Source organism: Chiloscyllium plagiosum, unplaced genomic scaffold, assembly GCF_037043375.1.
Source record: "Chiloscyllium plagiosum isolate Xiang-an unplaced genomic scaffold, Cpla_swu_hap1 HiC_scaffold_9, whole genome shotgun sequence".
Classification (NCBI taxonomy): Eukaryota; Metazoa; Chordata; class Chondrichthyes; order Orectolobiformes; family Hemiscylliidae; genus Chiloscyllium; species Chiloscyllium plagiosum.
The window spans coordinates 46,347,909-46,360,935 of NW_028270147.1; the positions used below are offsets into that span (position 1 = coordinate 46,347,909).

Sequence of the window (13,027 nt, forward strand, 5' to 3'; positions counted from 1 at the left end):
TTTTCTCTTTTGGTTTCAGATTCCAGCATCTGCAGTAATTTGCTTTCATACTGATAGGCTAAATTATGACCAAATAGGATTCTATAAAAATTCACTATTGGAGTTGACAAATGAACCACCACTTGGATTTGATATCAAGGACATCTTATAAAGAGAGATACTGTTGTTGTATTCATATTAAATAACCAATACGGAAAAAAGAGTTTTCAGTAAGGAAACTAAACTTACAGAAATAATTTATCACACTTTAGAAATCACTGTGTAGAATTCAGCTTAAGTACTTTCGAAAGAGTGTTGAGACAAATGAACTGAGATCTAACCATTGATTATAATGAATACCATACCTTTCTTGCTTTTGTACTCTATGCTTCAATCTAAAAAGTCACTCTTGATACATCATTTTTTTAACTAGTCCTGACACCTTTAAAAATACCTTTTGTCTGCAAACCCTCGGGTCTCTCATCTTACACCCTTTTTAAGATTTTACCAATTAGATTATACTACCCATTTCATTCTGAAATGCATCACCTCTCCCGTATCCGCATTAAATTTAATCCATTACGTATCTAGCCGTTTTTATTAGTCTGTCCTCATCGGTTTCCTACATTTTTAAGTTTTGCCATCTGCAAACTTTGCACCAGATCCAGGTTATTAATGTCTTAAGGTAAATGAATAATGTACAGTAATCCTGAGAGCACCACTGTATACAGAGGAACCTCGATATCCGAACGAAATCAGCGGGCACTATTTCGTTCGGATAATTGATTATTTGGTTAACTGATTTCCTTCGGGACTTGGAGTTTCATGTGAAGTCTGCTCCCCATTCAGGAGACTAGGCAAAAGCACACTGCGTGTGAGACCCGCCCACTGCCTGCCCCACCCCTCCTGCCCCCCAATCCATTCCTCCCGGCAGCCGGACTGTACACTAACAGTAATACTGCTGCTGCCTTTGTGGGGTAAGTCTCCAAATAGCGCGCGCACACAACATTTTGACAGGTTCCACCTCTGCCCTGTACAGGAAAATGTTGGCGAGATTATCTGGGTAAGGAGAGTTTAGGGTTCAGCCCTGTGTCGAACTCCAGGGAAAGTTTTGGGGGGAGAGAGAGGGAGTGCCTGGTCTGCCAAGATTGTTCTCGGTAGCATTTCAGTGAGCAGAGTTAGTTTTTATTCATTGCATCTTTTGTTTATAGGTACAATCAGGGTTGAAACAGCTCCGACATAACGTTTCTGTCAGGATCTTGCGATCCCCTTCAGATAACCTGATATTCGGATAATTGATATTCAGATAATCGAAGTTTCCCTGTACTTCATTCCAGTGTGAAGGACAATTAATCATTCACTATAATTGTCTGTTTTCAGTATCTGTCAATTTCATATTCTTGCTGCCTTTAATTTCATGTGCATCGATTTTGCTAAAATATCTATTATAATCTTTACATGGATTTGATACAGTACACATTGACACATTAATGCTCCCATAATTTTATCAAAGACTCATGTGATTTGGCTTTAATAATCTGTATGGCTATTAGTTATGAACCCATATTCTTCCAACAATTTTGCTTGGGATTGTTGTCACTAAATGCTTTTGCACCACTGGGGTTAGGTTGAACAAATTTGATTTGACAGGTTTCCCCCTTTTTGAAAATCAGTGAAATATTACAAACTATAATCATCTAGAAAACATCTCCATACCCAAGGAAGATTGCGAAATTGTTGTGGAGACTCTGCTACCTCAGAGGCACTTTATCTGGATCACTTCACATATGACAACACTGGCAGCTTCCTTTTCTTTTGAGAAGGCACATTATGTTCACCTGTATTTTGCTTTAGCTTTTCCCATTTATTCTAGATCTAGAATAATCAACAAATCATTACTAAATTGTCTTTACGTAACTGAATCTGAGAAAAGCAGTTAAATTGAAACTTAGTCTCATACCCGTGTCTCCCATTGAACTTCATTCTCTTTTCTTTCCCTTGCTTCAGCTCTTTGTCTTTCCTCAAGTCTATGTTTTGCGTCTGTGGCAGCATCAATATCCTTTATTTTCAAATTATGCGTTACATCCTTCCAAAGTCTGAAGAAAAAACACAAATGGGAGATATTTTTTAAAAAGTGATTAAATATTTACAGCCAATACTGCATGTCTTAGCATTAGGTATTTCCAGATAACGAGGGGTAATTAGCTCCCCTCTTTGTCGACCCTCCTGTAAGTCAGGTAAACTTTTCTTAGCATGTAGCTATCACACCTCAAACTCGGCCAAGGATTTTTTTTGTACAGAACTTGAGCACTGCTGAAAAATAGGAAATTTTGTTGAGGCTCTTCTTGCATTCGTCAGGACAATTTGCAAGAATACTAATTCAAGATGAAAACCAACATTTCTACTAGTGTAGGAAAATAACACTTAGAATAGAATCCCGACAGTGTGGAAACAGGCCTTTCGGCCCAACAAGTCCATACCAATCCTCCAAAGAGTAACCCACTCAGACCCATTCCCCAACTGTATTACTCTACATTTTACCCTGACTAATGCACCTAACCTACATATCCTTGAACATAATGGGCAATTTAGGGCAAGTTCACCTAACCTGCACATCTTTAGACTGTGGGAGGAAACCAGAGCACCAAGAGGAAACCCACACAGACACAGAGCGTGTGCAAACTTCACACATGGACAATTGATGGAGGCTGGAATTGAAGCCAGGTCCCTGGTGCTGTGAGGCAGCAGTGCTAACCACGGAGCCGCTATGCCTAAGTAGAAGATTACCGTATTGAATGACATAACAAGGACAAAGGACTGAATTCTATCCTTTGTGTTCTTAAATCCTCCAGTAGCTTCAATTGTTTCATGGGATCAGAAAGTTTCCAGCGTGTCTTTACATTTCATTAGCCCTGGATGTTTCTTATGAAAAATGACATGACGTAGGAAAGGTGCCTTATCATAATATTCCAACCATTTGGCTTAGAGTAGGTTTTACAGATGTGTTTTGTCTTTTCCTTCCTGATACTTTTTGTTTAAATGTATTAATTTTAGAAGCAAAGACAATCAAAGAGGGATGGAAATGGGACAATAATTTGGAAACATTTACGTCAAGTATTGATTTTCTTTTGCAAAAGGAGTGTGACAATGGAAACTTAGAATGGCAGAAGTACTTAAAAATGTACAATGTCAACTCGCTTGGGTGGTGGTGGTATTGGGTGGGTGGGTTCAGAAACAGGAGAGTGGTCAACATTATAGTGAGATTGAAGTCAAAGGAGTTTGTGGTGGTTCTCATGAACAAATATAAAAGACTAAAAATCATAATGTAGGTATATAGTGTATTTTTTTTTTAAGGTTGGATTTTTATGGTAGTTGTCAGGAGGTAGTGACTTTTTTTAAAAAAAGGTTAGAAAGCGATTTTGGATAGTCAGTTTGAGCATTGTTTCCAAGAAAATGTGTCACTTCAGTTAAGTGACTTACATGCCACCCGGGTGGTAAATTTATTAACTTTTAAGACTACTGAAAAACAGATGTCCAGTTCAGAACAGTTTCATATTAGCAGAAGGATAGTGGATTTGTAAAGCCTTCAGGCTGGTAGAGAATCTTTAGTTTTTTTTAGCATTCCAAGGATAATGGCTGGAAAATTCCCTGAAGTTCGCTTAAGATTTTAGAGTAAGTGACTATATCCATCTTGTGTCTCCAGGAGAGAGAATAACACAGAGCACCACACCTGATAAACTGGCAGAAAATTCTAAGGGAAATTCTTGTATGAAATTCAAGAGTTAAGACGGAAGTGATATTTCACTGTGATTGAGAACCTGCAAAGATATTGCTTTACTGAATACAATAAGCTGGTACTCTTTTGTTGAAAGAATGTTGGCAGCCAGATGTACATGGTTTCAGAGAGTTACTACCTCAGTACCCAAATTGTAAAAATTAAACTTATGACCTATAAAACCAGGTTTCACTCTGGGATCTGATTTGTCCAATATTGCTATTAGCTGGAATCGTAACAAAATTTATAAAGTGACTATGCAAGCAGTCACTTTTCTTCTGAAGTGGACAGCAATATTTTTTGCTGTGTTTGTACGAGTAAACTGACAGAATAAAGAAGGAATCCTTTTACAATCACAACAACTTCTTCAACTACCTTTTCTCCCTTCTCCAGTTCAGTAGGATATCTTTGTTTGGTTCCAGACGTAACCAAACGACTGTTCATAATCAGAACATTTTTGGCAATGGCTTCTTGCTCCACATCATTATAAAACAAAGAAAGACATTCCCAAAGGCTTATAACAGTGGGTTACAAAGTACTATTTTACTCAAAAATACATGATCCAGAAAATAAAATATGAATTAAGGTCCAAAGCATTTGTAGTTTTACTTTATTATAAAATCTTACACTCAGTTCAGATCTGAACCTGAACAATTCAACCTTCTGAACCCAGATAAGGATTTGTATGCGAATAAATCAAATTTGCTTTTTAGTTTATTTACATCAACTCAGAATCACATTGCATGCAATAGTCTATGCTGTGCCCGAGACTCCTTTCAGGTTTATGAGCCACTTCCACAATGTGAATATAAAGCATAGCTGAGTTCTTACCCTATTTTCAAATTGCGGATTTGCTACATGGAATCCAGGAACTGGGACATTTCTCTCAGACTGTCTGTTTCTTTGCATGGCCTTACTATTATAATTAGTTTCCCACCTGATATTTGGGTAGACATTGCACTGTCCTTCAGTGCTATAAGGAGAAAAGCAAAATGCTGAGGAGAATAAGTTTCTTAAGAACATACAACACGTGCACAACTGTTTAAAAAGAAACCATAAAAATATGATTGTACTTGACAAAAACAATTAAAAGAGAAGGTAAATGTTGGTGAGTACTTGTAAATTTGGAGCATGATTGCAGATTTCCAAACTCCTGAGAGCAATCTACAAGCTATTTGCTGACAAAAATGTGTACTTTGAATACAGTTGTTACCTGACATTTTCCTTCCTCATTAAGAATGAAAAGTGAAATTTATCTTCTCATAACTGCAGCAAATCATTACCTTCTGGATTCAAAGTCATCCTGATCTTCCAACTTCCTTACTTTTTTCTTGATAATAGGCAATTTCTTTGTATCTATAAATATGTTGTTCTCCTGCATTAAAACCATAAAGTCCCCATCAGTTTTGCCACTGAGACATATCAAATCTTGCACAATTATAAATACAGACACTCATATTAAATTATTTCTATCTCAAAACCAAAAAAAGGTAAATAAAGAATTCCTTGGAACAAAATAATGTAGCATTCCTATTTTTACCAAATTTCATGTAAACCACTTATGAACGTAGTTTATCATTTTATGTATTTTCCTTCTCTCCTGTGGTGGAGCTAATTTCGCCAGCTACTTAGACATCCATAATGACCATCTAGCATCAATTCCATCTGAAATTACTATTGCCTGGCATGGTAATCATGGAGGAACATCACATTCCTAACCACTCCCAAGACTGAATACCCATCTCAAAATTATATGTTATGATTATATGTTATTAGAAGTGATGCCTTTGAATGGTTTACTCAATTTCTGGGATCTGATTTGTCCAATATTGCTATTAGCTGGGATCATAACAAAATTTATAAAGCAACCATGCAAACAGCCACAGAATTGACTGATCACAGAAACTGATCACAAAATACTCAATAAACCATCCCATATCAGCAGATTTTGCCACAAGTCTTAGGAGCAGAAGCAGGATAATTTGGCTTATCAAATTTCTCTGCCATTTAATAAGATCATGGCTGATCTGATAATCCTCTATTCCACTTTCTTGTCTTTTTCCAACACCCTTTAATTCCCTTACTGATTAAAAATCTTTCCATCTCAGCCTTGAATATTCTTAATGATGGCTTTCTTGACAGCCCAGTGCAGTAAAAAATTTAACAGATTGACTACCTTCAGAGAAGAAATTCTTCCTTATTCCCTTCTTAAGTGGGTGACCCCTTACTGAGATTATACCCACTGGTCCTAGACTGTCCCACAGAAGTAAATAACCTCACCGCATCTACCTCGGGAATCCTCCTAAAAACCTTACATATTTCAATGTGATCTCTTCTCATTATCCTAAACTCCCAATGAGTACAAGCCATACTTGATGGGCTAAATGGCCTATTTCTCATTTCTTTTGGTCTCAGTATCCCAACTTCATCAGCTGAATCTCTCACTGTTCTTAGCTTTGAGGGAGGGGGCATCAAAACACAAGTCATTAACAGATGTAAAATAAGGAATGAAAATAAGTTTTGGTTCCAGTCACATTAAAAATAATGAATATAGCAATCCAGTTATATGTTGCAACTGTAAAATAACAAACAGTTAAATGGTAAGTGTTGGTCTTCCCATTAATATATTGCCACTAATGCTTAAAACATTACAAAAACTGCCAAAGACTTTCTTGTTTGGAAAGGCATTGAGGAAAGGTTGAGGATATTACATTGCTACTGTTTCTGTAAATTTACCCATTGTTCTTTATCATCTTTAGTGAGTACAATTCAGACTACAGAAATTGAAAGAAATGTAATTGGTATTTTAGTTTAGTAAACAGTCTTGTTAACATTTCAATGATTAACCCATTAAATAGTTTAAATGGGTATTATAAAATTATATTTATATCCCTAGTTGCAAGGATGTGAGCAATAATCATTTAGTTTGTTTAGTGTGGTTTGTTTTACTACAAAAGAAGTACATAATGAGCATCTTTAAGTTTAGAACACAGCTTACCCCTGTACTCCATTTAACATACATCACTCCATTCCACTCTCCTTCAACTGAGGCAAAACATTTCTTGTCATTTGGAGAACTGAAACAGCAAAATAATGACTTTTTTGCAAGTTATTACTGATTTTGAAAAAACAACATTAAAATATGTGAAAATAACCTACAATATTTCAGCAGTTATTCTGTGTTTCTTGCCTCCATAGAAAGGCTTGGTATGAAATGTAATATTGGCATTGTATCCTGTTTTTGCACAGGTTATGCTGCATTCACCTCCTAATTCCACCCATGGAAAGGTTAAAATAGACCTGTTAGATAAATTGAAAAAAAGTCTGAATATCATAAAATTTACCTAATTTTCAATTACAACCTTAGCATTGGTGAAATGCCTTTGTACAAAGGAGCTGCATGAATGTTATAAAGTAAAATCAGATATTGAGCCACATTAGGGAATATTAGCGCAGACGATAAACAGCTTAATCAAATGATGGTTTTATGGAGCTCCACAGAGAAGAAAAGTGAGGTCACAAGCAGAGGTGTAAGGAAGTTATTCCAGAGCTCAGGACCAGGCATCTGAAAGCAAGGCCACAAATGATAGGACAATTAAAGTCAGGGATATATAAGAGACCAAAATCAAAACAGTACTACATGAAGAATGAATGCCATGACTACAGACTTGAACACAGGGATGAGAATTTTAAAATTGAGTTAAGCATTGCTTAATCAGAGCCTTAGCAAGTTAGAGATCACAGGGATAATTGTGAGTAAGGACAAGCAAAGCAGAGTTTTAGATAATGTTAGATTCCAGAGATTAGAGGGTGGGAGACCAGGAGAGAGTAGGTTTGAATAATTAATCCTGTTTTAGAGGCAATAAAGCCTCAGATTAGCATTTTTATTGCTGGTGAGCTGAGGGGGGATGGAGTCAGTTGATGTTAGAGGAGGAAATAGATGCTCTTAGTAATGGAGTGAATACATGGTCAGAGGATCACTGCTGCGTCAACTACAACACAAAATTTGCAAACATTTTGGTTTGGCCTCAGACTGTTGCCCAGAAGACAGAGGAGTCAGCAGCTAGAGTGTGGAGTTGTTGTTGGGACCAAAGACAGTAACTTCAGTCTTTCCAATATGTAATTTGGAGGTAACTTCTGATCATCCAGTACTGGTTGTCTGTTAAGCAGTCTAATAATTTAGAAGCAATAGTGAGATGAGAGAAGTAGTAGTTGTGAGGTAAATTGGATGTTGTCATTATTACATGAGAACTGGCTCTTTGTTTGCAGAAGTCACCAAAGGGTAGCATGTAAATAAGAAAAGAGAGGCAAGCAAAAATAGATCCTTGGGCAACTCCAGAAGTTACCACTTCACAGAGGAAGAGAAGACACTACAGCAGATAATAAACAAATTGGTTTATTGTAACGCATACTGATGGACATGAACATTTAAAGTGGTAGCATATTCAGACAATACTTGCCTTCCGTAGCCATTTGGAAAAGTGAGAATATAATGCTCATCATAATCAAGTAGAGAGACACACCCTGTCAAATGAAAGAAATAAACTTTTAGTATGGATAAGTGGAATTGGAAAGTGGTCCATGCCAAGGAAAACCCAAGATAAACTGAAAATTAATGAAGGTAAAGTTTTAAAACAAAAAATCAGAATTCTGATGATAAAAGTCAACAACACATCATTGCCATTCTTCAATCTATGTAAGATGATAGACATGCAGCAAATCTATTGGGGATGAGATAGTTGCACTTTTGCTGATGGCTGAAGAGATCAATCTATGAAAGGCTCTGCTACAAAATGACACATGAAATGTTAACCACGTGTCATGCTCATATTTGCTGTTCCCACTGTAACAACTAATTGGCATGGCATGGCAGCCCAAAAATGATGTGTGATTCCCTTTGTTATCAGAAAGTGTCTTTGAGATGGGAAAAACGTGTTTCTATCATCCTATTCTTGAAGCAGGGCCTCAGGCATCATACTAGTCTTTGGTTCCAGCTATCACATCCGGCAGAAAACTCTTGGGATTGCATCTGTCTTCCCTCTTGTGCATGTGGCTGGCATTTTTACCACCCACCTCGAATTGTACTTGAGAAAGTAGTGGGGACCTGACTCCTTGAACCAGTGCAGTCCACATGGCTTAGGTAAATTAATCGCACTAACAGAGATGGAGTTCCAGAGATTTGACTCCCAACAGTGAAAGTATTTTGGAGGAGAACTTGCAGGTGGTACTGTTCTGCCTATGTGTCTGTCACTCTTATCCTTCTAAACAGGAGATGTTGCAGGTTTGGAAGGTCAAAAGTAGTAGACTCCTTTCTCTACGCGTGAAAGGAGTCCTGCATCATAAAGCCAAAGTAGCAGAATTTGCTAACAACTTCCAGAAATGCACTTTTATTTTAAAAACGTATGATCCACGGTAGGAGATGTGAATGCTTGTCCCATAATTTTTGTCATTTGTAGTAAAGGGGAACAAGCTCCTGGCATAGGAGAGATAATGTAATGGAGATACTGTAGAGGAATTCTCTGGTCAAGATGTGGCATATTTTGTCTTCAGTTTCCTGCTCTCACTCTAGACTAGAAAATTTTATTGACTTTGGTTTCAAATTCCACTTACCTTGCCTTCACATGGTTCACCTCTAATTCTTCTTCAACATCTCTTTTTCTGCAGGCTGGCTACCAATTAATATGGATTACAAACCCAAATGCTGCCATAGCTATCTCAACAGCACTTTCATTTTATTTCCTGTGAGAACTATTCAATTCCACCTTACTACTTATTTCCACTGGCAGGTGAAACTGGGACAAAACAGTACAGCCTCAAAATTAGGGGGAGCAACTTGAATTGAGAATGAACATCTTCACTCAGAGGGTTGTGAATCTATGGAATTCCCTGCCCAGTGAAATAGCTGATGCTTCCTCAGTAGATATTTTTAAAGCTAAGATAGATAATTTTTTTGAACAGTAAAGGAATTAAGGGTTATGGTAAGAGCGTGGATAAGTGGACCTGAGGGCACAAAAAGATCAGCTGTGAGCTTATTGAATGGCAGAGCAAGCTGGAAGGGCCAGATGGCCTACTCCTGCTCCTAGTTCTTAAGTTCTAAGTGGAACTCCAAGTTTCAGGTCACTTTTCATTTTAATTGCCTGTTCCATATCTACTTTGACCTAGCTATCCTCACCCTCTTACATGGTTCCAATGAAGCTCAATAGAAGCTTGAAAAATAGCACCTGTTTTTGGATTGATTAGTTACCTTACTGGCTTTGATTAGATTTTCAATACAGAATTCAATAATTTCAGATTGTAAACCTCCTACCAATTATTCTAGAAACGAGTTATTGGTAATAATTCCACAATTGCACATGCATCTTTGCTGCAAGCCGATCTTTCATTTCCTTACTTACTGCAGACCAAATCCATATAATTCTACTTCTCAAACACTTTAATTCCCTTGCTGGACAAGATTCTATATGCCTGAGCCTTAAAAATATTCCAGGACTTCATCATCTTTTCAGGAAGAGTTCTAAAGATGCAAGATCCACATTGCTAATTACTTTCCTAATTACTTTACTTACGTGCATACTAGCCTTTTGTGATTTATACATTAGAAATCGGATATCCCTTTGCGTCTCATAACTCTACAATCGCATCATTTTTATGATATGCTTAATTTTTTATTCTTGTTGCCAAAATGGACTATTTCACATTTTCCCACATTATAGCCCATCTACTAGATCTCTTCCCACTCCATATTAACCCATTTATAACCCTCTGTAATGTCCTCTTCACAACTTATTTTGTTACCTTTCTTTGTGTTAGCAGCAAATTTGGTAACCAAAGTATCTATCCTTGCATCCAAGTTATATGTATAAATTATAAAATGCATCAACCCCTGTGGTACATCACTTGTTACATTTTATTATCCTATAAAGGATTAATTTATATTTACTCTCTATCTCTCAATTGCCATTCAATTTTCTATCCATGTCAATTTGCTAGCCTGAACACTAAGCTTTTATTTTCTGCAACAACATTGATGTGGCACCTCATCATAAGCCATCTAGAAACCACTGGTTCACCTTTATCCACATCACATTCTCAAAAATAACTCCAATTGATTGGTTAAATATGCTTTCCTGTTCATAAAACCAGCTGACTCTGCTCAAAATTCTCTCAGTGACCTTCCCTAATTTCTTTAATAGCAGCTTCTAACATTTTCCCTATGATTGATGAAAAGCTCACTGGCCTACATTTACCAACTTCCTGTCTTCTGTTCTTATTGAACAAAGATGTGAAATTTGTTATTTCCAATCTAACAGGATCTTCCTCCAACCAAGAGAGTTTTGGAAAATTGAAAACTGCATTAACAAGTTTACTAGCTATTCTTTAAAGATGCGGGGATGAAGTCCATCAGGAACTGGGAACTCGTCAGCCCACAGTTCCAATAATTTAATCAGGATCACTTCTCTAGTGATTAAAATATTCTAGCACGCTAATAATTGAACCACTAGCAGAAGCTATATGAGCTGATCCTAATATAGTGGCACCAAGGATTGGTACAGGTAAACATAAAATTACCCTTTATGCAGATGATGTTCTTCTATTCCTCAGTAACCCTTTGATGTCCATACCTCGCTTAATCCAAGTTATTAATACATTTAGTGCATTCTCAGGCTATAAAATTAATTTTTCAAAATCGGAAGCTATGCCAATGGGTGGCCTTGCTGTGATACCCCGCTTAGCGGACGGTTCCCTTTTTCCCTTTCGCTGGTCCCTGGAGGGTTTCTTATATTTAGGCATTTTTATTACTCCAGTATTTGGTCAGTTGTATAAGGCTAATTTTGTGTATTTATTGGAAAGGATAAGGCAGGACCTCCAGCGATGGGGAGACCTGCCAATTTCCTGGCTGGGTAGAATAGCATTAATCAAAATGAATATCCTGCCCCGTCTCCTATATCCTATGAGAATGCTTCCGGTGATGCTGCCGAGGACAGCTTTATGTAAATTATACGGCTGGCTGAGTTCCTTTATCTGGAACCATAGGCGACCCCTCATTAAGCTGAAGAAGCTACAGCTTCCACAGGCAAGGGGTGGATTGGACTTCCCAGATTTTAGGAAATATCAATTAAGTTCCCTATTAAGTTATATAGCTGATTGGGTCTTGTCTGATCCACAATCAATCTGGTTGGACATCGAGGCTTCTCAAGTAAAATACCCACTTATTAACCTTTTATTCTCAGACAAGAGGAAAATCATTACAGATCACTGTAAAAACCCTATAATACTGAATACAATCAAGGCTTGGAATATAATGCGGCAAAATGAGGGTAATTCACATAAAACATCCCCCTATGCACCGATAGTGGGAGCATGGGGATTCCAACCGGGGTTAACAGATGCCACTTTTAAACTCTGGAGAGCCAGGGGTATCTCATGTCTCGGGGATTTATTTAAAGATGGGGTCCTGATGTCTTTCGGACAGCTGCGTCAGAAATTCGGATTACCCAATGGAGACCTCTTTCGATACTTCCAAATTCGAGATTTTATACAGAAGAAGACTACGTTATTAGATAGTCTTTATAAATCCGATAGAGAATGTAGTGTCCTACGACCAGTGGGGGTATCTTCCGTCAGTAATATTTATCATTTACTACATGATGAAGTATCGGGAGATATGGATAATCTGCTTAAAACATGGGATCAGGATCTGGGACTAGAAATCTCCACAGAAACGTGGAATGATATCTGGGAAAATGCTAGAAGAATTACTATTTGTAACAGAACCCAGGCTATCCAGCTGAAGATACTTCATAGGGCCCATATAGCACCGGTTCGATTGGCAAAATTTAAGGCAGGAGCATCTCCAATGTGTCCTAAATGCAAAATAGAGGTGGGCACTCTTGTACAAAGCTTATGGACCTGTCATAAGATCCGTGGATATTGGACTAAAGTAGCAAGTACCCTGACAGAAATTTTAGGAACGGAAATAAAAGTGGACCCCGTATCTCTCCTCTTGGGCTTTTCGAACTTTCCCTCCCTGGACACGTACGGGAAGAGACTATTTTCTATTCTTTCTTTCTGTGCAAGGAAAAATATTTTGATGAACTGGGTGGCGGAGGGCCCCCCTGGACTTTCAAATTGGCACAGACTAATTATGGAATGTATTCCCCTTGACTTCCTTACAAATATGGTGCACCGAAAGACCGAATTATTTTATAAAATATGGCAGCCCTTTTTGAATTACATAAATACAGATATTTCGGCTATCCTAACAAGGGCTTT

The 13,027-nt window shown here is 37.6% G+C and overlaps 1 protein-coding gene across 3 annotated transcripts in view; it reads right to left on the bottom strand.

Moving 5' to 3' along the window:
* osbpl9 (oxysterol binding protein-like 9) overlaps positions 1-13,027 on the bottom strand; it is a 291,494-nt gene that overhangs the window by 1,426 nt on the left and 277,041 nt on the right. For all 3 annotated transcript variants that reach the window (XM_087990606.1, XM_087990605.1, XM_043699206.2), the window contains 5 exons: positions 8,215-8,278; positions 6,914-7,054; positions 6,753-6,831; positions 5,038-5,129; positions 1,940-2,075 (listed from right to left, as the gene is read on the bottom strand). In XM_087990606.1, the coding sequence (XP_087846732.1) occupies positions 1,940-2,075; positions 5,038-5,129; positions 6,753-6,831; positions 6,914-7,054; positions 8,215-8,278 (512 nt within the window). The remainder of the gene's footprint in view (positions 1-1,939; positions 2,076-5,037; positions 5,130-6,752; positions 6,832-6,913; positions 7,055-8,214; positions 8,279-13,027) is intronic.